The 26,296-nt window shown below is 34.5% G+C and overlaps 3 protein-coding genes across 4 annotated transcripts; 2 read left to right on the forward strand and 1 right to left on the reverse strand.

The window, feature by feature from the left end:
• Positions 1 to 2,091: 2,091 nt before the first annotated feature.
• LOC138306715 (uncharacterized) lies at positions 2,092 to 6,779 on the forward strand. The gene is made up of 4 exons (XM_069247177.1): positions 2,092 to 2,304; positions 2,747 to 3,068; positions 4,600 to 5,132; positions 5,335 to 6,779. Exons 1-4 carry the CDS (start codon positions 2,239 to 2,241, stop codon positions 5,374 to 5,376), a joined length of 963 nt encoding a protein of 320 aa, XP_069103278.1. The 5' UTR covers positions 2,092 to 2,238; the 3' UTR covers positions 5,377 to 6,779.
• Positions 6,697 to 25,604, reverse strand: LOC138306718 (uncharacterized). The gene is made up of 6 exons (XM_069247179.1): positions 25,496 to 25,604; positions 21,567 to 21,836; positions 21,041 to 21,175; positions 19,607 to 19,864; positions 9,820 to 9,900; positions 6,697 to 6,895 (listed from the first exon to the last, which is right to left on the reverse strand). The coding sequence occupies exons 1-6, from the start codon at positions 25,542 to 25,544 to the stop codon at positions 6,774 to 6,776; spliced, it is 915 nt and encodes a 304-aa protein (XP_069103280.1). The 5' UTR covers positions 25,545 to 25,604; the 3' UTR covers positions 6,697 to 6,773.
• LOC138306712 (uncharacterized) lies at positions 11,226 to 17,015 on the forward strand. 2 transcript variants are annotated; one of them, XM_069247174.1, is made up of 4 exons: positions 11,226 to 11,974; positions 15,019 to 15,340; positions 15,834 to 16,363; positions 16,820 to 17,015. In XM_069247174.1, exons 1-4 carry the CDS (start codon positions 11,885 to 11,887, stop codon positions 16,865 to 16,867), a joined length of 990 nt encoding a protein of 329 aa, XP_069103275.1. In that variant the 5' UTR covers positions 11,226 to 11,884; the 3' UTR covers positions 16,868 to 17,015. The 2 variants fall into 2 exon arrangements, with proteins under 2 accessions (XP_069103275.1, XP_069103274.1); XM_069247173.1 differs by having other exon boundaries at positions 11,230 to 11,974; positions 15,831 to 16,363.
• Positions 25,605 to 26,296: the final 692 nt, after the last annotated feature.

Here is a 26,296-nt window from a genome sequence, read left to right on the forward strand (position 1 = left end):
TAATATTTCATGTTATCACATAATCCGCCTTCCAGTGACTTCGCCCGTGTAATAAGTTTGCGTATGTCACTAGTGTAATATTGTGTAATAAAGCGATTTTCTTTGGCTTGTAATTTATTGTAACGCCATCAGTAAAGACGGCGGGAAAAAATTGCGGCCGCCCCTGGATTTTCGGAATACGTTTTGACGTGGAATTCCTTGTAATGAAGATTTTAGTAGTTTTGTGATAAAAAGTATCTTAAATTTGTGTTCTTTTCATATGAGATTTTATGAAACAAATCTAAGAAGTTTAAATGTTTGCTCACCAAGGCTCGCAAAAATGAAAACTTGAAATGAACACTCATGTAAGATCTATTTTTTATACAAAATTTTAATAATGATTTATTAGCAGAATGGTCATGGCATCTTTCTCGTTAGACACACGTGTAATAACATGGTAGTGACGTCACAGGTAAAAATGTCGTCACGAGATTGTCTCTGTGTATGGGAACGTCAAATCCGAGCTTGATTTCGCCACACTTATAGTAAAAAAAGATTGTCTCGTCTATATTTCCATATACACTAGTTATGTTATAAATATAATCTCATACTTGTGACTACGTAATACGATATTTATAAAACTCGTTGAATAATGCAATAAGCGACTTGCCTAAAGGCTCGTGGTATATCTAATTATTGAACGAGTTCAATAACTTTTGTGTTATGGGGTACTCCTGTAAGATCATCTATTTCGGAAGGATACGTGTACAAACAGCTTTAAAAATTAATGAATGTATGTCTTCTCCAGAATTATTTCAAACTCATGATAAATACAAAATAATTTATAGTTAATTACTTTATACCACAGTCTCCAAAAACACACACCTCTCACAACATACACGCAACACACCACATACATGGGAGGCCGTCCTTACATGACCATAGCTGTTAATAGGACGTTAATAAATCAACCAAACAAACTTATTACAATATATTTCAAATATAGTATTAATACAGAACTCTTACAACACGGGGAGATAATCTAGTGCTGAAAAAGTCTTACAACTTAGTGTTAGGTGGCCAGTCTAGATCTAAAGTACGACGATTTACAGTACACAGAAACCGGCATAGACAGCGCTACTCTACTATAGATTATAGTCCCATGTAACGCAATCCGTGTGTGATTCCGATTTGAGTCTGGGTTTGATAGAGATATGTATACACGTTACATGATTAACATTTACATATGAATACGATACATTTGTTTGTTTGTTTGTTTGTTTGTTAGATTTATTAACGTCCTATTAACAGCTATGGTCATGTAAAGACGGCCTCCCATGTATGTGGTGTGTTGCATGTGTGAAGTGCGAGGTGAGTGTACTGGGAGACTACATTTACACATGTATTAAAGGGACAATTGAGTAAGGGAGTGCACTGAAATAACGTTTAACCTAGAAAACAAACCTGTTATTACAAGTTGGTGTAGTGTTTATCACTGTCAAGTGTCCACTAATCTAGCTCGCTCTCCGCCATTACACATTGCTGGGCTACATCAAATCAGCGCCAGTGTAGTAAAACTTTTATCTTTTGTCTTAAAGTGCTTAAACCGCAGAAGTATATTTTATACAGTAGTATATTTGACATTTTTTTTAGATATATGATAATGTGGGGTATCTATTTGTTGCATTTGCGAACATTAAAGGAGTCCTGCTCGGTAATCGTATAGCGCACACATCTGACCTACTTAGTCGTATAGTTATACGATCAAGAATTTCAATGGTATCAGTTAAGATTCTTAACAATTACGTGGAATATGTTTTAATTTTCATAAGAAATGTATAACAATAGTTTCATGTACATTGTAATAATGCGCTTCGTGGATATATGTTGAACTATGCTTGACCAAATTGTCCCTTTAAATTATCAACAATGGGTAATTGTGTCCATATGATAAATGTTTGTCCTTGGCTTGTCTTTATTAATTGATCAATCTGATTGGAACAATAGATAAACAAGTAGCAGACGTTTTGCAAGAACAATGCACATACAACTTGCCGAATATAAATTGAATTACGTGACTGTATATAATGTCGATCATCATAAATGTAAGACATTTCACGCTTTGATACATTCGAGTAGCTACCCAGTTCTAAACACACACATATTTATGGCTCCTTCTAAATATGATATTTAAAATACGCATATTTATTCTTTCAATGACCAATTCGTTTTTCCTGTGAACATTCCGAAAATTTCAGTATGGAATCACTAGAAGAAGTACCTGATCTTAGTGAAAGTGACGAATCCACGTACCCAAAAGTCAAGGTAAATATTGTGAAATTGGTTTCCACTATTTAAAAAAAACCGTTATTTCCTTTCGGATTACATCATGCTTTAACCTTTCATCAGTATCCCACATACACTAACTGACTAATACCGATCATAAGTTGTACAACAATGCGTTGTCATGGTCCATTTCTTTTAAATAATCCTAAATAAGTGTTGCCAATTTCGGTTTGCTTTGAAAGTGGTCTTCAGCGCTCTCATTCAAACATTTTGTCTCCATCTCGTTGAGTGCCGTCGTCGCGAAGCGTTACTTGCCCGCCATCTTGTTGCTAATGACGTTAGGGGCAAAGAACGATAACTCTATCATCCAAACCTGATACGATCTCTACTAACCTGATACGACTTTATCTTGGACATCACGTGACGTCATTTTAACCACCTAATATGTTATTACCATATTATTTGTATGGATCTGTTTCAGTATCTGAAACAACCATTAGAAGTATCGGCCTTCCAATACACTACGGTTGGATCCGTGTTTGCGATTCACCCAAGGATTGACGGGACTGCCATTATCAATGGATTTCGTTACAAGGAACTTAGCCTTGTGGATAAAGCAGGAAGCGTGCAAAGGAGGGACAAAATAAATTTCACGACTCTCGGCTTCACGTCTCTATCAACAGGCGGGAAATTACTGACAAATTTTCATGAAAAATGTATTATGACTTTGACAGATTCGGGAGAGACGCAAGTCGCTTTCAGCACATCCCCACTGTTTCCAGTACAGATATGTGAAACTCAAGGTAATACTTTTTTACATTATATGTGTCTGTAGACTTGGGCTAAAGATTCTGTGTGGTCAGCACGAAGCTCAAAGATTGCTGACGCGAAAATCTTTCCAGAGGATTGATATATTTATACCTCTATGACAAACTCCTGTGTTTTTACCTTTCACGCTTATTCTAAAAGAAGAATTATATTGTTGAAAGATGCTCCACCGCTGACAAATGGTGTTTTTTCACTATCAAAAACAGCAGCAGACGATTTAGTATTTTTCTTCAGTTACAAAAGTTACTTACTTTACACCATTACCGCCGTTGAAAAGTTTGAGCTTCTAATTTTACTTCAAGTTAAAAATATAAAAAAAATAATTAATTGCTTCCCAAAAAAATCCTTGGCACTATATCTTATATGGAATGAAGTGCTGATTGCGCATGACCCAAAGGCAAAATGAATTATTTTATATTATTTTTATGTTAATTAGACTTATGTATACACGATTAAACACTAATTATTGTTCAAATGATGAATATCATTTATGCTCTGTCGGCGGTGAAGCATCTTGAAGCAACTACATAAATATTACGTCAAAAATACGTTATTTAAATTTTATCCTAAAGGTATTCCCACTAAGGGGAATGTCAGTCGTATTATCATCAAACTAAGAATGTTATTTAGTGCCCTTTTGTTAATGAAATATATTGGAACACCTTATTTGCATATTTCGTTACCGTATTTCTTTCGGCAAAGCGTGGATACAATTTCACCAAAGCTCTATAAAAATGGTAGTTTCTGCTCCTGCTTAGCGCTCAGCATACAGGGAGTGGGACGACTGGTTCGCCTGTTGTCAGTATAATGTGACTGCGTGGGGTGTGTTGCTTGGTGTCTTCGGCGGCATGCTTCAGTGATATAGCACTATAAAAAGGGCAACAGTTCCACTATACAAGAAGACACAACATGAATATACCGCAGTCTCCCAAAACACGCACCTCGCACAATATACACGCAGCACACCACATATATGGGAGGCCGTCCTTACATGACCATAGCTGTTAATAGGACGTTAATTAATCAAACAAACAAACAAAAATCGTGTCTCTTGTAACATAAAACAATAACTAGCTCGTGTGGAATATATATTCCTGAACCACTAGTTGTGTAACCTCTATATCACCAGTTAGGGTCATTATAAGGACATTCAAGTTTATAGGTAGAAGAAAGCCCGAGTACTCTGAGAAAAACACCAACCAGTGGTCCGTATTTGGCAAATGTCCCAGATGGGATTTGATCGGTCATCGATGGCCAAGTTTAGTAGACAAATAAACATATCTACAATTTCAAGTATGCCTTTAAAGAGCAAAGGGACTGACAGTAAACATAATTAATGAACAGGTATTAATAATAAACTTTTAAAATAAAATAACATTTCCCTTACGGTCACAAATGTATTTAATACCGTTTTGTAGCTCGCATGGCCCAGAGGAGGCGGACGTCCATCCATTTATCCGTAGAATTGACCTGTATACATTCCATGTCCTTGATTTCCGTTTGCAGAGAGATGTCTACTTGTAACGCTCACAGATAGTGAAGAATATAACATAAACGACGACAACACCCGAGTATTAACGAAATACACGAACAGGGGACTGCGCATGCTCACAGTGGAAAGGGACAGAAAAGGCCAACGACTCTTTTGCAGGCCCGGGCGATTGAAATATAACAAACAAAACGGACAAATTATAGTTGGCAGTAGAACAGGGGAAACCTCAGCTCATCTTGTTGTATTCGATGCCGATTTGCGTCTACTGTTCCGTTACCTAGGGAACGGAAGGACGCTATCATCTGATGACGATTACACCGAACATTCGAGAAACAAAGAATTTTTCACTGTTGATTCGGATTTTGATATTTGGAATAATATTGTTGTTGCGGACAGCAACTCAAAATCTGTCGAACTACTTGACTGCGAGGGAAAATTACTGAAAACCGTCATACAAGATTCTAACGTACCAAGATCAATCTGTGTCAACTTTGATCAGACGCTTTGGGTTGGATTCACAAACGGACATGTCAAAGTCTTCAAATATGTGAGTTGGTATTTATAATAAGGGTTGAAAACATTATGAAATCAATAATCTTCCAAATAAGTCGGCCACCTGGCATGAAAATGGAATTACTTAATTGTCCTTTAAACGTTTTAAATAAACTTGACTTTCAATCATATTTGCTCAGAAAATTTTAACAATTGTCAAGAACGTTAATATTTAAGCATTGCTGTTCGGTTTTCAGATGAACCAAGAGGATACGGAGATTCCTGTAGGCTCAATATAATAGTTTCCAAAAGGACCACTGAGAACATTTAGTATCCTTCGTGTTTTACTATCTGAATGATAACATCTTATCAAAAACACTCTCTAATGTTCGTGTCTTTTGTAACTTATAACAAATAACTTACGAGTGTGGAATAAATTCCATATTCAGCAATTATTCGGTGTGTAATCTCTAAATATTCCATGACGAAATTGCAAACGATTGCGCCATATCGGTCATCCCTAATGATACTCACACAAGGAGAAAGTAATTGAATCATCGTCATATGATTAAAATATTAAACCTGTTATAGGTTACATTTCTTCCAAGTATTTCCGGACATTTGTTTTCTTCGCAAACATATTCAATTTGTTACTTTGTTATTATTTTAGATGAAAATCATGAAACAATTGGAATATAGTACAGAATGTCATTCTTTCTCATAAGATTATAAAAAAAACCTTAACATTAGGCAGAATCAAGAGTTTCGCCCTTCCTGCCAAAAATAAACTAAATCCCGATTTGAAACCTATGTTCATCAAAGTGCCGTTTTTAACAACGCTATTGAAAAGTTCTATACAGACAGTTATTACCGTCTCCATTTGAAAGCAATCGTTTGTAAATCACGCTTAAGTCCCATGAAGAAATATTTGTATGATATTCCAGAAAAAATCGTCTCTATTTGTTGCAAGATGTCATATGCAAGTTGTTGTAGCATTTTTATATACTTTTAAGAAATGACCCGTTTGGAGGCCATTTTGAAAATGTATACCTCTTAAACTCTCTGGCTAGAGAGCCGTAATTTCACCTTTTTTATCTTCAATTTAGATCACAATTGCAACGATGTTTTAGTGATACCAACTTCCTTGCTGTGGCAAATTAGTTGAAGTTTATGAAAATATCAAACAATTTAGTGCAAAATTATGACTTAATGGGATTTCAGAAAAAAAACCTTTCTAGTGTTTATGAATTTTTGTCAAATAAAAAAGTATGCGGAAAATTTTAAATGCGAAGTATTTGAATTGCATTTGAATTTATCAAAATAGGGAAAAAAGTAGGGTTTTTATCTTCAAAATTAAGGTTGTGTGGATAAATATTTCAATGTTGTTTATTAATTATTTTTTTATGTATTGTGTGTCTGCGTTCATACAGAAATAGCTCCTATTGCGTTTTAAATGAACTTTGATTAAGAGACTTCCTGTCTAATGTGAACTCTTTTGTATAATGAGTTTCATGTAGTTCCCCTGCGGGTAGGTATAGTTTGTCCACTGTGACGTCATTATTTTGTGGGCGCAATTCTCTGTCATACGCAAATACAGAATACATATGACATAAGACAGGTTTGGCTGAAACATCATTTTTTTACACAACTGACCAAATGTGTATTTGTGAATCAGTTTTCTATAAACGTGCTCTCCCTAACAAACACACACAGGACATCCCGTCTTGGCGTCCAATGTGACACCATGGTTACAGGGGGCCACACAACGGGTTGGAGGACAGGTGGCGCTGTGGACCGTGGGCACAGGAGTTGTCGGTACTGTAACAGAGGAACAATGTATGTTTGATTTAAGATGAAATAAGTCGGTCCTGTGATAAATAACCAATGTATGTTAGATTTAAGATGAAATAAGTTGGTTTTATTGATGATAAATAACCAATGTATGTTAAATTTAAGATGAAATAAGTTGGTTTTATGATAAATAACCAATGTATATTAAATTTAAGATGAAATAAGTCGGTCCTGTGATAAATAACCAATGTTAATTTAAGATGTAATGGCTTTGATAAATTAAAAGTATAAAATTTTGTCGGTCCTGTGATAAATACCAATAATGTTGAATTAAAATGAAAAATAATAAATAAAAACATGTATGTTAGATCAGAAATATGTATTAGAGAGATTGGCAACTATATGTAACCGTAAAACCTCTTGTCACATTTACATAGACGTTAATAATGATTTGGACAGTACAAAATTCTTCTAAGATTCATTTTGAGCTCTTATTTGTAAATTAATGACGTATGGATGGTAAACATTGTAATGCTTAAAATGGTGGTAAAGTTTGATGGCGAACAACATATTGAAAGCTATTCTTTATTCGTCAGTACAAAAAACTAGAACACTGACACGTCAGAAAGGGCCCCGCTATGTGTCTGACGTGCTTAAGTGGAAAAGTAGTATTTTGACAACGAATTCTTCCGTGTTAGCTATATGTTGCTAATAAATAATTAATGTCAACATTAATTGGGAAACCGATGATGGTACATTATTATAATTCTTTGAAAAAAGTCTTCCAAGTATTTAACTTGAATCCTGATTCCAAGCTAACATTACATTAAGAGCATACAATTAACTCAAATAAATTTGACCTTGACCTTTGACTTAGTAACCTTGGCCCATGACCTTACCTTTGGACAGTCAACTCCTTGTTTAATTCTGAACAACTTTGCATCATAATGTTATAACAAAATGTTTTTCAGTTAAGAGCAACAACATTGTGATTTTTTAAAATGTTAAAATCCAAGATGGCCGATTTTTTAATTTAATTTCAGCCTGAAAAATTACCAAGCAGATCTAGGATGGATGGGGAATCATCATGTATCATATAGGGAAAATACTCCACTCCCTTCCATCATTAATATGTAAAAGAAAAAAAACGGACAGACGGACGGACGGACGGACGGACAACCTGATTACTATAGGGCACCCGCATCTCGATGCGGGGCCCTAATTATAGCATTTATAACTTTAAGGTTTTTTATTCTTCGAAATCATATTTCAATACATAACATTTTATATATATGAAGTGCACAGTATGATACGTCATATTGTAGTTGAATATGTTCTCCTTTTGAACACACCGCAGTCTTTCAAATACGCATTACACAATTCATACACAGCATACATGCGAGACCGTCCTTACATGACCCTGGCTGTTCAACTTTCAATTTCAACAATGTGTTATTGACATTATATGCATCAAAAGGATCGGACATCAGGCTACGCCTATGTGAGGCCTCTCTAGACCCTGGAGAACTATATCTATCCCTCGCTGTTAATAGGATAATTGAATAAAACAAACAAACAAGAAAATCTCCTTGTTATTTTCTAAAACATTAGACAAAGCCATATTTGCTTAAACCACTATGATGTTCTATAATATTTTAAATAACATTACATTTTGAAAAATTAATTCACGTGGATCTTTAGATGACCTTCAAGATAAATATTATCATACGTGTATCTAAGCTGAAGTTTGGTATATTTACTCATGTCAGTGGCATGTTAGCAAAAGTAATGTGTTTGTACTTAGATACCGCCTCACCTTGTGTGTAAGTGTCTGTCCATTTAAGTTCATAACAAGACATACCATAATCTCTAACAATGAGCTTCTGTGTCTTATGTTAAGGATAAGACGACTGGTCACCCGTTGGCAATATCATATGAAAATGAGGAGTGTTCAACAGATGATGAATTTCATACATTCTACATTCACTAGGATTCCTTCGCAACCAAACATACGATAAACTTCCTATTTATCGACTGGAGTATTTCATCACTTGAATCATGAATCCCTGCCTCAATTCAAATGAACGAATTATCATATTAATATTTTTCACACTTATGATGTGTTAACGGTCTCAATTAAAATTAATTTGTTATATAGCACGAGGGATATATTTCCGCGATAATTCGTGGGAAAAGTCGTTCTAGATTTCAAATCCCTCGCGAATGCTTTTATCAAAAGACACTTGATATTCTTTCATTTTGATTCCGCCTTTGCCTTTCACACACAACGCCGGATAATGTATATGTACACATTAATATACTGCATATCTAGTCATCTACTTGTAGTTATTGATTAATATAGACGTTAGACTTTCATAAAATATACTCTCATTTGCAAAAATAGAGTCATATGGAATCAGATACACACATGAGTAGTGTGCTATTAACGCGAACCTATAAGGCGACCATTTCAATATGTACAATTAAAACCTGCTACACATGAATTCTCCTTTCCCTTTTTGCTTACATTTTTCCCCGCAGGTAGCGACAAACTGGCTTGCCATATCAACTACCAATCTACATCTGGTCCCTGATATTTACACGTCTCATCATCAATATAATTTGCAATAACTAAAACTACACTAAAACGATACTCGAATGACCCAGATTTACATTACGCGATGTTGATTTATAACATAAACAGAAAACATTCCATGTTTCGTGATGAATAAAGGTTTAGTTATTCATCAAGAAACAAGAAATAGTCTATTTACTACATGTTAAATTATTTGTGCTTGTGTCTTGACAAGTTCAACTCATACCTTACATTTCAATTTTAATTTGCTGCGATATCTGTTTACACTCATTATACCAACTCCCCGCTTACTACATACATTTTGACCATAAAACCTTATATTCACTGAGAAATGTAAAACAAAAAAAGAACTAACCTATACACTCCGGACATCCATTAATGATTACAGTATTTCCCCGGGGGCAGTTGGCTGGAAACGGACGACAGGTTGGAGAAACTGAAAGGAAGAGAATAGAGATATAATAATTTCATTATGGTTACAGCATGTTCTCGGAGAAAAAAAAGAAAAAAAAAATAGGAATAAACGAAAAGTATAGATATAAAATTGTTTTCAGTGATAAATTGAATGTTCGAGAAAATCTGTGGACAATTTTATTGAAATACAAATTCTAAGTCTCACTCCGTTTCATAGAAGATCTGACAACATCCCATTAGGGGTCACGTTCTGGTGACCTTTCTAATTGAGAAATCAAATCTCTGCTTACATGTCCCTTGACGAGGACGAAATAATTTGCAAAGGCTATAAGAAGCATTTTCGTGCACGAACTCATTTCGCCCATAGATCACACCATAGCGTTATTTATATGCGTGTTGCGACGAAAGAGCGTTTTCAGAGAAAATGTATTTGAACAAACGTACAGGGTTCATAACGGTCACCAGAATGTGATCGAATGGGGGTGTTTTCAGATAGTATATGAAAGGAGTGAGATTACGGATTTGAGTTTTGATGAAATTTATATGCCATCGCATAGCCTGCCGTTGCCTGCTTTGGAAAATAATGATCAAGCGTTTTTTCTTCACTTCGCAGGATATTTTTGTCCTTTGTCTTACAAATTGGATCGTTTTAGTTTTACGTCCTATTAACACCGGGGTCATTAGAAATACAATTATATATCATTAATAAAAATAACAATTTTAATTAAAGGTAACTGATAAATGTTATTCGAAAATATCATACACAAATATTGAATATGACTCTGCTACGTTATATTTATCATAACATGTAGTGGCTTAACACAAGAATACAATACAAAAACATTACCGTCTTTGCATGCACACGGTGTCCTTAAACAATATATATGATTCTATCTAAATGCTTTGATTCTTTTCACCTAATTTTGTTCACTTGATTTTGAATATTTTTTTCGTATAAATGCCTGATTTGCACCTGATATTTGCCTAGACAAGATGATTTAATTCAGATGAAAAGTGTATGATTATCAAGTACATTATACCCGATTTTCGTTTTCACGTGATAGTATCATTCTGTCAGATGAGAATAAGGCAAAAAAATCTTTGACTATGCATATTGAACATTATGGCAGGGAAGCAGTGACAAGTGTTAACTAATAACCAAAGACACCCAAACAAACACGATGTGTCTGTCAATCAATCGAAAACCTCATGGGTATTCCCCGTTCAAAGAAGGACATTTTAGTTTCTACCTGTGATAGCTCTAACCCGATAACGATGAAGGAATTTCCGTGACCTTGTCACTTCCGGTACTCATATTATTGACATACACAGTGGGAAAACATATAAACTAATCAAAAGTCTGTAGTATTATCTAAAGTTCGTGACCTAGCAGGTGTTAGCTATGTACATGTCAAATAGACAAGTAGGCTGACTTTACGCCCTTGTCCTTGTATTTGTATTTCATCGAAATACAACATTATTGTTGAAAGCGGTGGCAGACATATCGAGTCTACATTAGAAAGCTAACTGGTTTTAAAGTGTACATTCCAATTACAGTGGTAGGAGGCGCTATAACGATAGCCGTCAGTGTAAACCTGTCACATATCCAGCTGATAGGACACGAGACCACAGCCATGTGATTTGTATTCCAGCGTCCTTGATATAAGTGGTGTGAAATGTGAATGACATAAGTGAAGAAGAATTAACCGTTATAGTCATGTGTTCTTTAATCCAATGGACGGTATATCAGAATAAAAAAATATTTTCGAATACTTAGATATCGATGACTTTTACGATCGTAGTATCCTGAAAACGACATTGCATTGTACCAATTGTGAAAAAACATAACCAATAACTGTTTACCTTGCTCTTCAGCAGCATAACAGCTTACACTGGCACACACTTGTCCACGATAGTGGTATACTTGTAATTCAGCCATTATCAACTTTTATCATTAAAAATAATTTATCATTGGAAAGGTTTTGATTTAATACTGAGAAACCCCTATGGATACACTAGAACCAGATCATTGTGACGTATTCAGAGACTTCCTAGAGGATGAGGATGTTCAGGACACTACGTACCCCGAATACAAGGTATGTCCAACGTTAATTTACACTGGTATCTGGACCACACGCTTTGAATTCCTTGAATATAACTCCACTTAAGAGTTTATTTTATTATTCATTTTTACATAATGACAAAGAAAAAAGGGGGAAAATCGAAAAAGATACCATAAAGCGAGACATTTTACACATTTTAGGTGAAATATTCCCGCTAATTATAGTGAATGCTATTGTACTTGAAAGTAGATATTATTTTTCGTAATGAATAATTTTCGCGTTGTTTAATCGTGCGAAAGAAAATTGATTTACAATCCTAAATACTCCTGACGTTCATCTAATTGTTCAATAAAGTTTTATATTTGTTAACTGTGAGTGGATGGTATTTTAGTTGTATGAAGCCTAAATTACACCCTGAGACGAAGAGGATTTGTCCATAGTATGTAGATATTTCATCATACATTTCCCAGGCCATGCTTTACACTGAAAGATGCCGGGAACATTGTTAGAGTACTAGCATTCAAACATTTAGAATCAACATAATTTTTCATATGGAGTTTTCTAAAGGTAATAAATTGTAAGGTGACGAGAAAATGCCAGGCTGTCCTGGTGGTAGGAGGACACATTGTGTTTATATTTTTATTGATTAAATACTGTGAGAGTTGTGAAGGAGAACCTCAAGAAACGGGAGTGTCTGTAATTAGCACGTGCAACAATTTATCGTTGACATTATGTAAATATTTGTTCTTCTTTTACCAAAATAATCATATCAATTAAATGTCAAATTTAACACAGAAGAAAGTACAAGGTTAACAATACTCTCAATTTAATTGTTAAAATTTTACTTGTAAAAAGTATTATTGTGACAGACGCGAAAAATCCATTATTCTGGACTTTTTACGAATAGAATACAGCTCATATTTATCTTCAGATTCACGTTCTGTGATAATGTGTATCTTAATTGGTTATTCATTACGTTTTGTAGTTGTGAGGCTCTAATTTGATGAAAGCATAAGTCATCAAAGAGATTCCTTTATTATTTCACATAATAGAAGTTGGGTACACTTTTATTGATTATAAAAATTGCTAAAATATCTTTTGTTACTTGGTATTCTTAGTGACAATTTTAATGAGTATACATTACAACAGTCAATGACTATCTCAATAGGTCCTCTGAAAGCTGATATATGAAAAAAATTATCAAGGCCGACTTTAAAACATTACTGTTACCGTACATATTTAGACGTAAGAAAGTTTTTACAACAGACTCGCGAAATGTTATATATATATATATGTATTTTACAATAGATGTAATTAACATAATCCTAGGTGAGCGCAAATTTTGTGAACCGCAAAGTGTAAACATAATGTTATTACTAAAACATGATACGTTTCCAGTATGTGAGTAAACTGCATACTAATTGATGTGTTTTCTTTTTCCGTTGATTTTACTGATAATCATATCACGGCTCCGGACCTTATCAAGCCTTTTATGAAATGTTATTTTGATTTTTCTTTTTTCCCCACAAAAACGTCTTGAGGAAAAATGCGTTATGAATATACATGAGTGTAAAGGACTATGTATGGTTAGGGTCCTTTTTGGCTCTCAAATCCATGGAATTTTCAAAACTGTTATTTGGTGATTAAATTGTTGTATTTGAAATATGTAGATATCTATTTTTCAACTATAATGACTGTTTTTCTTATTTTGCGGCTCTAGTTGCCTTGGTTACCAATCCAAAATATGCATACAGTATGAAGATGTGTAAATGGACAATTTTGGCCATTTTTAGCCAATGAAACTATAGAGTCCATCATTGAACAAACTTAATATTTACTGAATATATTTGTATACACCTCCAATACATCTTTAGGAGAAAAATGGAGTTTGTTCAAGGGTGCGTTCTATGCTTTCTAAATCAAAACTAAACCAAAATTGTCAATATTTCATTATTTATGCATATTTCGAGTAATTGCCGTGGGAATTGAAACTGCAAAAGTAAAGAACCACATTAACAATTCAATAAGGATGTACTAAATATGTAAAATCCAACAATTGAGATTCGAAATAGTTTTGAGACGGATTAGGGCCAAAAAGGGCCCAACCCATATAAAGTTCACTTTTTTGAAATAGATATTAGGATTCCGAATTTGAAAACTTGTGTACTGATGATTTTTAAACCTGGTGGATTTTTTCGCATAGTTTTATTTGGTTTTGTTGTCGTCTTTAATAGTTGAGAAAGATATTATTTCAGATATATGATTGATATCCGTGGTATTCAACCAGGTTTCGCTCTTTGATTCACTGGACACGTTACAAGGCCTATACAAATCAACAAATATATGTGATCTATTCAATATTGAACAATGTAACATAAGGATTTCACAATACCGCGACCATACCCCACTCACCTAGCAACTCCGAACAAGCAAGGAATATCGTCCTTAAATGACCTTAGCTATTAATAGTTTGTAGCCTAATGTAAACCAAATTATTTTAGCGTATAAAATCCTCAGCATACATTCAATGGATCTTACTGACATCCTTATATACATTTTACATAATTAATAGCGAAACGTTGGAATTCACTTTCGAGCTCTCACGCGACAATTTCATATCTCGCTTATTTACAACACTCAACCAGTCAATTGTAAAATATTATAAACAATTTATACACGTACCGTATCTGTCATGCTCGTGAACCAAGAAGATCTTTAAATATGTTTTTCACTACCAAAAGTTTCAAAATTTTGAAAATAACAATACTTTCAATGCATAGGTTTCTATTTTTTCAACGATAAATATGAGCTGAAAATTATTTTTGGCGGTAACTGCCAAACGCTAGCGCTATCATAATTAGATCAATAGTATAGTGAACAGTCTACAATTTTGTTTCACATTTATACGTGTTACTAGTAATCGCAAAGTGGTGTTTGTAAGTATGTGTCCAGCCAAATAGTACGGTGCACACTATTGTGGTGTCACTGTGAAAGAAATAATAACATGTCGCCCAGTTATGGCACATATAACTTATACATTTTATAAAATATAAAAAACTTTGATAACTCTGTTTTAGTATTTGCCACAACCTTTAGTCGTATCGACCTTCCAACACACCACGGTTGGGACGGTGTTTGCGATACAAACGGGGAATTACGGAACCGCCATCATCAATGGATTCCGTCACAAGGAACTGAACCTTGTGGACAAGGCGGGGAAGGTCAGGAAGAAGGAACATATAGGATTCACGACGCTTGGCTTCACATGTCTAACAACAGGAGGGAAACTACTGACAAACGTACACGACAAGTGTATCATGAGTTTGACAGATTCCGGGGAGGCAGAAATAGCATTCAGCACAGCGCCACTGATCCCAATACAGATATGTGAAACGGAAGGTAATAAGAATTGGTCGCTTATAATAGATGTCATATATAAATGTGATTTTATTGAGGAACAGTGTTGAAGGCGGAAGGCAAAACACATTGTTTTTAGCATGTACGTAACCAAAGATGCTAGACAACTTTTATTGTCAGCTGTTGCAAAATTAACATGAACCGCTTGCACGCTTGTTGTAATGTGCAATTGTTCACTTGACAATTAGCGTCTTAAAACTCCCAAGTGAATAAAAAACATTCATAAGAAATATGTCCAAGCAAACTTAAATTATTTCCATTTTATGTATTGAAATGGTGTTGCTTTGATTAAGTGAAACTCTAAATGTTTCGCCTGTGTTTTTTCTCCGAAATGAAGTTAATTAGCTAATATTCACATATTAACACAATTTGCATTATTCACTTAATATCAACCTGTATAATTTCATTGTTTAAAGTGAGTTTACAATGACGTCATCAAACTTGTCTTATTGTTGTATTGTTTTATTTACAGAAGGCTGTTTACTGGTGACGCTGACGGATAATTCGGAATACGCAATAAACGACGGAAACACCCGAGTCTTAACGAAATACACGACCACTGGACTGCGCATGATCACAGTGGAAAGGGACAATCAAGGTCAACGACTGTTTTGTAGGCCTGGGAGATTGAAATATAACAAACAAAACGGACAAATTATAGTTGGCAATAGAACAGGGGAAACCTCAGCTCATCTTGTTGTATTTGATTCCGATTTGCGTCTACTTTTTCGTTACCTTGGAAACGGAAGGACGCTTTTATCGGATGACGATTTCACCGAAAACTTTATAAACACAGACTTTTTCGCTGTCGATGCAGATTTTGATATTTTAAATAACATTGTTGTCGTTGACAACCTCTCTAAGTCTGTCGAACTACTTGACTGCTATGGACAGTTAATGAAAATAGTAATACAAGATTCTGTCGCACCCAGATCAATCTGTGTAAACTTCGATCTGACGCTTTGGATTGGATTCACAAACGGACATGTCAAAGTCTTCAAATATGTGAGTAGTCAATTAATTTAGAGATGCAACGTATATCACATAACCAAAAAACTGATTGTTTTGAAATATGCAAGTTACGGCGATTGATCCAAATAGCATTTAATATCAATTTATTATTTCGTTCAGTAAAGATGTATATCAAGTAATGTAAAGCACGTAATTTTTCCTAGTAGAAAATAATTCGCGTCTCAATATTTCAAACATATTTGCGAATACATAAATTCGCATTCAAGGTCTTCTCACATTCGTGCATTCATTTTCAACATTTTTATACAAGTATACAATTATTTAAATACGCCCCTAAATCATTCGCCTTGTCACGCAAAATATAAATTTGGCGGTGTCTCACGAAAATGGAGTGATTTATGATACTCTCTAAAAGTGATGAGCTCCTAACACAAAATTAAATAGTACCTAACTGTTACAGAGTAGGTCATATACTTATTCTGTTTTCAGATGGACGAAGGTGATATGGTGGACACATGGGAAGCTCAGTATATTTGACTCCATCCGGGGTTAAACGAATATACAGACGTGGTGATGGTCTCTTAACAGCTGTATTACAACTTAAATGTTTGACGGAAAACGTGCACATTGACGGACATACCTGGACAAGTTGTTATATGATTGATATTAAATCAAGTGGTTTATCTGATGTTGTTACATTTATTTATCTAGGAAAATGACCCCATTTCTGTGAGGGCGATTTCAGCGAAAGCTCAACTAACACAGATTTGGTCGCTTCTGATGCTGATATTGACTTTTTTTTTAATTTTGAAAACTAAAACATATATTTAATTTTATTTGTTTTCATACTTTCTGATTGGCAGATTATTTTTATTCATACTACTATGAAGAAACTATCTGATTAAAACACAGATCCGTATAACCACTCCGTTCAACAGAGGATCAGACAACATCCCATTAGGGGTCACGTTCTGGTGACCTTTGGACAAAATCAAATTGCTGCTGCCAGAATCTTGAATGGGGACGAAATAGTTTGAAAAAGCTGTCAGAATTATTTTCGAGTATATAGTCATCTCGCTCAAAGGGCACAACCAAGCTTTATGTATATGTATACTTGGCGTTATCAATTGACAGAAGGTGTTGAAAATGCATTTGATCTGAAGTACATGCGGTAAAAATATCATCCGAATATGATCATTTATGGGTTGTTATCAAATCCTCAAATCTTCAAGAAAAGGTTCCGTCAGATATGGAACAAATTCACGTGATCGTATTGACGGATAAAGCACAACTTTATCCGGCAGTAGTTATCGGTCAGTATGTGGGACAGTTGCAGATAAAACCCTATTAACGTAGACACTACAAAAAATACAAACTATAGAACAAGGCGAATACCAGATACGGTATTCCATGACTAATGTTTAGTTTTAACGACTACTTTTAGTTAAAGTTTTAATGACCTATCCATAATTTACGGACCCTCCCCCACTCAACAAATATGGAAACAATGAAACTAGTTAAAGAGAGCTATGATTTGTAATGACTTATTTTAGCTAGGATTTTAATTACTTATATAAACTATGACTTTAATGACTAATTTGCAGCTATGGGTTTTGATGACAAATTAACAGCTATGGTTTTTGATGAACTAATTAGCAGCTATAATTTTTGATGATTAATTTTCAGCTATGTTTTTTGATGACTTGGCCGTGAATAACGGGGAAATTATGGACTTGTCATTGAATTCCATAGCTGGAAACAGGATCGGCCTAAAACCTGGTAGACATCAGCGTAAATTAATAGGGTTGCCTTAATGATAGTGGATTTTGTTAATGTGTTATGTCTTTTTATGGACTGGGGAGGGTAGACGATACTTAATGCAGCTGACGTCACTGTAGATTCGTGACGTCATTAATCAAATTTGGGAATTTGGAATATTATGGTAGCTTAGGTTTACATCTATAAACAATATATATATAAATGTTTCAGGTATGAACATTAAACTTTAAGTATATTGATTATTTTTGCATCAATAAAAATAATACCATTTACACATGATTTTGGTTAAAATATTCAAAAGTATTGTCGAGCATTCATTTAATAATATATTTTAACCTTCTATGTATTCCTGGTTACTACATCATTAAAGTGGATCATTGGACCAGACGGTCAGTCTAAGCTCAGAGGTATGCCAAGGTGTTTGTAGGTCGCTTCAATCACTGCCAATTGTTAGGTGGAGTAGCTATTCCTAATACAAGTGACGTCACTGTTGCTAAATGACGTCAATACCGTAAATCCGGGGATATAAGAGATTATAGAAGTTAATAAAGATGTTAAAGTCTCAAAACGACGAATAAAGACTGAAAGATAGCCGAACTTAACAATAAAAATACACTTAGAGCTGAGATTCTATTAATATAAAATGAAACAACGGCCACAGTGCAAATGATACTTGTGGATAACTGAAATATTTAAATCATCTTGAATTTTTTATGGTCTTTACAGTAAAACCTGTCGTAACAACCACCTCTATATAAAGACCATCTACTTGACTTGATTTCCCTAATGACCTATTTCAGCACAGTTAGATATATATAAAAAAGACTACTTAGAGACACATTTTCCTTTGGTGGTATTTATACACTAATATGAAACAGTTTAAAACTGACAATGCTTGAGATAACACTTTGCCAACCTACTTTTGGTGCCGATAAGTGTCTATTTATAATGTTGTCGTTTTATACATACTTGGTTATTAACACTGAGTGAGAAGCTATGTTTAGTAAACTAAGTCCCCGATAATCTGTATTTGCACTATACAGATTTGTCTGCACTTGCGGTAGGTATTGATTGTGTTTGTGAGCGTAACGTCATAATTTTGGTAGAAAAATGTGAATTGCGGTCACAAAATAATGACGTCACGATGGATACCCACGCGCAAGGGAGCTAACTCTGTAAAACGCAAAGACGGAATATTAACTACTTTAATATACTCGTATGGAGGTATTATCTTTACTTCATGGATATGGTTACAGTAGTTTTCTTTTATATTTTAATTATTTTATCATTAACCTAAATATGAAAACATGTGATATCAAATTAAAAGATCCTTATTAAGTGAAACGAAGGTTTAGATGATACCGCTATTGACAGATTACAGGCTCAAGATTAAATTGTAAAAATCTTACCAATGAACATATATTCTTGAACAAAATGAATACTTACATGAATAACATAATATTGAACTCAAAGCTACGCTTACTTCACAAAAAATACCTGTGCTAGGCTTCGTTGTTACTGCATTTTGATTTGCAGCTCCCGTGTTGGCATTATTTCCTCCCCCATTCTGATTTGCAGTTCCGGTGTTAGCTGCATTTCCGACCCCATTCAGATTACCACTTCCGGTGTTGGGGTTATTAGCTGTCCCCGTGATTGCACCTGTCCCTGTATTTGTACTGCCACTCCCACTAAGCTGTCCGGAATTCGCGGTTGATCCTGCTCCCCCATTTGTGATAGCACCAGATGGAGATGAGGCTACGAGAATAGAATGAGCAATATTTTATTAAATTAGTGAACGTCGCATTATGATAATTTGAAAGTCATATTTTCAGTCTGTGTTCGTTATTATTCCTAGAGATTCCCGTTTGTAAATATTCAATATTTGAAAACAAGGCAAGTAAATTCGGGAATTCCTTAATTGTCTCCCATGTTATCCCTCATTTGTGTCAATGGTTTGATGTTTATTTTATCCTCAATTATTAGAGGAAGGCTCTGGGTTCTGTGCCATGGTCGAGACACACCAAATTCTATGAAAACGACATTGTTTTACAATACACATATTTTACTACCTCAGCTTACTACTAACCAACTTATTTCTACGATTTAATTTCGCAGATTTGCGAGCGATATGAAATCGCAAAAATAAAATTACATAAAAATACATTTAAAGTGGAACTACAGAAGACTAGATCGCGAAATTAAATCACCGCGGAAACGACCCTAGGTATTAAAACGGGCAATTAAGTTGGTTTACAATATATACTGTATTTAGTTAAAGCATCGCGACATGTTGATGGTAGTTTTAACTCCTACATCTCATCAATTTGGTGCCTTGACATCACTGGTTGGACGGTTGCGTGAATGTTGTAAACGATTTTGGCGTTGTAACTGGATATAAATAAACCCAAAAACCCTAATTTATTTAAGAAGGAATAATACATGTATTATTTAAATTTCTTTGTTGATAATTGAAACAAATGGTCACCGTTACACTATCTGATACGGTGTCGATACCTGTGTAACCGCTGTGTTCTTTAGCCCCCTTCCCTAAGGGTCTCATTGTTCATGAAATCGACAACTGTGTAACCAGTGCGTTCTCTAATTCCCTTCTTCCTCTTCCCTTCTCTTCCTCTCACGCTACCACCTACCAATCCAACTCCTACTAACAGTATAATGTGACCAGGTTGGGTGTGTTGCTTGGTGTCTTCGGCGGCATGTGATATAGCTCTATTAAAAGGGCAACAGTTCCACTATACAAAAAGACACAACACGAACATACTACAGTCTCCAAAAACACGCACCTCGCACTACAAACATGCGATACACTCCATATATGGGAGGCCATCCTTACATGACTCTGGCTGTTAATAGGACGTTAAAATGATCAAACAAACAAATAAATCCAATTAATATATAAATGGTGATACTTACTACATCCTTTTATACAGACAACACAGCCCGTCACACTGTCTATGTCCTGACAAGCTGGTGAACAGCCGACCCACGGGCATTTCCCAGGTAGATGGTCAGAACCGTGCCCTGTTGAGGCACTCTGGGACGAAAATGCTGAAAAATGGAAGAGACGTCAAAAGAAAAGATACAGAGTGCGATATGGAATGCTGACGTTATGTACCTCACTTTTAAGTCAAATAGTTATTTATAAAGAGTGTTAATATGTAACGTTAATATCAAAGTAATGAACTCCAATCAAATCTATGTCGAATGTTTAAAATTGTTTAGAATGCTTATTAATAAGAAAGATATGCTCACATTATATTTATGTGGAATGCAAAAACGTTTTTATGTTAAGGATATTTCTTCGTTGTAACGACGGATTTGCGTTGTAAACCCATACAAAACGACAAAAAATTGTTAGTTCAAACTATGATAGCTTCATTATGTGAGATTTAGTATATAACACTGAGGAATATACAGTTAATTAATTTGAAACCCTTACCTGGTCCGCTGTTTCCGGCATGCTGAACATAGCCTGCGTTTCCGCCGGATATGACGTGGTAATAGTTATGAGTATTATCAAGATAGTGAGTCGCATCCCCGGGTACACCGTTTACGGTTTGTGATCCAGATGAAGCGATATTTCCACCAGTACTTCCGGCATTGCTTCCACTGCTTCCGCCTGTACTTCCGGCGAACTCGTTCGACATATCTCCAGGATTATTGAATTGATGACCGAACAGCATCAGTAGACGTTTATCCCGCGCAAAGGCTGCAGTTATCAAATTAAGTATTTAAAGGTAACGCTGACCAATGGTATTTGAATTTATAATTTTCTTCAGAATTCAACGTTTACACCATTACCACTATTATAAAATTTGAGTTTCTTGTTTTTCTTCAAGATACACAAATTAAAGACAAAAAAGTAAAATAGGACAATATATGCTGTATATGGAAAGAAGATCTGATTGTGAATACACCCAAAACAAAATATGTTTTTATATTATTATTGTTATCTGTCAAACATACATTTACATGAATAAACACCAATTATTGTTCAAATGGTGTATATCGTTTATTCTCTTGCGGCGGCGGAGCACCAAATGGTCCAGCGCAATTGATTAGTGACTTTAGGCAAATAACAATTGTGTATAGAAGAAACACCGAAAACTGTGGAATAGTCAAGATAATTAATTGTTCGAATCCCGTATGGACCGAGAACTATTCATTATCTTGACTATTCCACAGTTTCAGGTGTTTCTCATACTTAAAACATAGTATCGAAAGTCACTGGTACTCTCCACTATTACACTGGGTATTGTTTAACTATCCCACAGCTCCAGGTAAACCCTTACTACCTATTTAAACCTTGAGACCTAATCATGATTAATATCATTACCTCACTCGAAAAACAAGAATTATGATTTACAGGCTTTTTTTAAAGAACCTTTCACAGGTACTATATGGTACTGACACTGAAACATTTACTCAGTTTAGTTCCCACAGTTCAACATGGAGGGTCATACATATGTAGCTCTGTATGCAGATTTTGAACACAGAAGTGATGAATTCTGGATATAAATTTAAAATGATTTGAGCAAAATTCTTTTTCCATAACGCACAGCCCTGAGATAGAGCTAATCAAAATTTACAACAACAAGAAGCCAACAAAATATTCCCATATTTTGGATCATAATACTACCGGTACATAAAGAAGAAAAGAAGTGACATCGTGTGGCAGAAGATTGTGTTTTTTTAAATATTCCTTTGGGATTATTATCTTCATGAAAGGTGTTGTTATGTAAATTTGTTTGATAAATGCCATTTTTATGTAATATGAAATGATTTGGATAACGAAATATGGAAAAAATCATATCAAACATTGCATTATCATTTCATTTTGACAGAGAATTCAGCAAATGTCTCATGGAATTTAATCTTAATTTTCTCTCCTTTGGATTTGTTAAAGTGAATTCTTTTCTGGATTGTGAATACATAGGATGTGAAAGAAATGATGAAATTTATTTTTGAATGAAGTGATGAAAATTGTATATATCGGTATTATGAAAATAGGTTTACAAATACATCAAGACAACGTTGACAAGTACATGGGTTAATCTTTAATCCATCTCTCCGTAGATTTAGTGAATGAGGATGTATTTCTGACTACATGCTAAGCTATGTTCACCGGTCTCTACATTTAACTTCAACTGTGGAATAGTTACCTTTTCCTCTGGGATAGTTAACAAACTATTTCACAGCAAAAGGTAATTATTCCACAGTAGTAGGTGATAATAGCAAACTTTGCTCTGACTATACCTCAACGCTTTAACAATCGCAGTGACACCAACAGCCATGTTTAAAAAAATAAGAATGATATCAGGTGTGTGAAAACATGGATTATTGCTTTGAAGCTGAGCGTTAAATTCTAGATTGATACTTAGGTGTACCACATATGTCGATTTCATACTATTGGAATTATATATAGCCGTCTCTTTTAAATGCCGAAATACTATACTATTATATACCCGTTTGATGAGTTTTGTGTCCGCATTAAAGCTCAAAATATGCCTGGTACAAACAACGTTTTTCGTTTCGATTTCAAACAATTTTATTGATAAATGTCAAAGGTATTTGACAGCAGGCATTGCTCATATAGGTCTTATCCGTTGTGTCGCACTTAAAACTAATTTAATGTAGTCTACTACAGCCATGTTAAAAAAAAATTCAAGAATAAATTAATATGACTATTCCCGTTTGATGATTTAAAATATTTAAAAGGGCACAAGTTTATTGTTCTGGGAATAATAATATATTTCATGGATATTTTAAGAAGTGCGTGTAGGTACAACTTCCGGTATCATATCAGGAACTTCTCGCAGATGACCTATTTATCATATCCGCATACCTTTAAATAGATCTGCGATAACTGTAGTAGATACAAAGACATTCTATAACGATAAGGAGCCTATCTAGATTGACATGCCTAAATGGAGCTTATGTGACCTTGTTGATTTGACACAACTTGTATTGTCTCATGGTTATGGAGCTCGAGAAGGATGAGATAAAGATGGTACACTGCTGGGGATTGTTCTCGAGTGAAACAACAACTGACGGCTTTTTATACTTTTAAAATTCCAAATTTTGAATTGAATAATAAACGTCGATTATTCTTTGTCGTTGTAGCAGATCTACTACATGTTAACAAAAGCTTTGAACACGTAATTTTACAACACTATTCTTCTTAACCTTTCTTTCAACTTTTTTATGACAACACTTTTCTTCTAAACCATTGTTTGAACACTTTAATTAACAAAGCTATTCCTCTTAACCACAGTTTAAATACCTTACTTAACCAATTAAAAAAATCTAATGGAGGGAGTGGTCGGGTGTCATTGGAAATTGGAAAAGACTAACCTTTTATGCAAGGGTTTCATTTACATTCGAACGTGAAACGAGATTTTCGTTCAAATTGTTACCAGTTTGATTAAAATACAAATCTTTATTATTACTTCATTTCATAGAGTTTCATATGTGATAACCAGTTGGAGAAAATGCATTTGAATTAATCTGATTAAAATACAGATCCTTATTATCACTACGTTGATAAGAGGATCTGACAACATCCCATTAGGGTCACGTTCTGGTGACCTTCTGAAATGGCCTTGATGAAATCTAATTGCTGCTGCCAGAATCTTGACTGGGGACGAAATAGTTTGAAAAAAGTGTCAGAATTATTGTTTTGTATATAATCATCTCGCCTAAAGAACACACCAAATTTATATGTATAAATATATACTGGGACGAAACGGAGTTATCAATTGACATAACAATGTGTAGAAAATGCATTTGATCTGAAGTACACGTGGCAAAAAGGTCATCCGAACATGACCCCTTATGGGATGTTGGCAGATCCTCTATTAAACGTAGGAGTTATATGGATCTGTATTTTAATCAGATTGCATTTGAATTGAAGTAGAGGGAGTATTGGGGCCACTAGAATGTGAACCCTGATGGGATGTTGTCAGATCCTTCTCTGAAACGAAGGAAGTAAGAACAAGGATCCGTATTTAAATTCGATTGAAGTTCAGTCGTGTCGATTATCGCGGTATATGTTCATCCAATCAACCTTGTATTTATTCGCTTACCTTACTCTTGACCATCAACCAGCAAACATATTTCAATGTTTTGTTTTTGCAGTTTTTTTGTTGGATGAATTTTTATAACGACATTGTTTATATAAAAATGGTAATGGGGGAGGTGTCTTGTCAGCTTGGCGTAATTTTGAAAAGAAATAAATTAAAAATAAATATATAAAGATATCACAAACAAAAACTCTTCATAACTTTTCGACAGTTTTTCCAATATCCTATAAACCTATCAATAGAATAAGTCACAATTACTGCAATGTTATATACAGAAAAGACTTACCTCCAGTCGTAAATAATAAGACTGTCAGCGGTAGTAACAAGCGGAACATCGCTCAATTTATAACACACACCAATAATAATATTCGTCAGGAAACACTGTTATTATAAGTTGACTTTATCTATTTGGCTTATAACACCTTATCTTCTTAGTGGACCTACTGGGCATTTCGACAGAAACGTGGGGTAAAATTATCATTTCGCTTTATCGATAAGGTAATGGACTTAGCATGGTATACCGTATATAAGTTGGGATATTTTGGATGTGGTCATATTTTGATATAGTATGTTAAAGATGTTTAACCGTTGACACATCATAAAAGATACTCTTCATTTAAACTTTAATTTATATTTAATCATGTATATATATATATGTGCAATTAACACAAAAGATATTATTTATTTTACTATTGGTTCATGCGCAATAAGTACTTCATTCCATATAGGACATAGTGCCACGGACTTTTTTCGGGATGTAATTAATTATTTTTATCTTTTCAAAGGTGATAATTGTTAATCTAAGTAAATTATGTAACAGAATAAATTAATAATTCGTCTGCTCCTGTTTTTTGAAAGAGAAAAATTACAATATAGCAGCGGTAAAAGGGTAAACATCATGTTTGAACCACACTGGTCACTGTGGTTCAGGAACTGTTAATATCTTTGTTAAGGCCAATATATTAAGCTATTTATTGTGAAAATGTGTATGACACGGTGTCATTAAATGCTTTGCACTTTAATTAGATTTCTTTTTACGATTAATAAATGTTTCTTCAATTTGAAATGGTAAACTAATGTTGTGCTT

The sequence above is a fragment of the Argopecten irradians genome, chromosome 13 (genome assembly GCF_041381155.1).
Source record: "Argopecten irradians isolate NY chromosome 13, Ai_NY, whole genome shotgun sequence".
Lineage (NCBI taxonomy): Eukaryota > Metazoa > Mollusca > Bivalvia > Pectinida > Pectinidae > Argopecten > Argopecten irradians.

Bases quoted from the DNA above. Each gene is read 5' to 3' on its own strand.
- LOC138306718 (XM_069247179.1), bottom strand. From the start codon at position 25,544: ATGTTCCGCTTGTTACTACCGCTGACAGTCTTATTATTTACGACTGGA. The intron at 19,865-21,040 runs GTAAGTATCACC...CTATTCTCGTAG, and splicing joins TGTCTGTATAAAAGGATGTA to CCTCATCTCCATCTGGTGCT. The intron at 9,901-19,606 runs GTATTTTTTGTG...TCTTCCTTTCAG, and splicing joins AACAACGAAGCCTAGCACAG to TTTCTCCAACCTGTCGTCCG.
- LOC138306715 (XM_069247177.1), top strand. From the start codon at position 2,239: ATGGAATCACTAGAAGAAGTACCTGATCTTAGTGAAAGTGACGAATCC. The intron at 3,069-4,599 runs GTAATACTTTTT...TTCCGTTTGCAG, and splicing joins ACAGATATGTGAAACTCAAG to AGAGATGTCTACTTGTAACG. The intron at 5,133-5,334 runs GTGAGTTGGTAT...TTCGGTTTTCAG, and splicing joins ATGTCAAAGTCTTCAAATAT to ATGAACCAAGAGGATACGGA.
- LOC138306712 (XM_069247173.1), top strand. From the start codon at position 11,885: ATGGATACACTAGAACCAGATCATTGTGACGTATTCAGAGACTTCCTA. The intron at 11,975-15,018 runs GTATGTCCAACG...ACTCTGTTTTAG, and splicing joins CTACGTACCCCGAATACAAG to TATTTGCCACAACCTTTAGT. The intron at 16,364-16,819 runs GTGAGTAGTCAA...TTCTGTTTTCAG, and splicing joins ATGTCAAAGTCTTCAAATAT to ATGGACGAAGGTGATATGGT.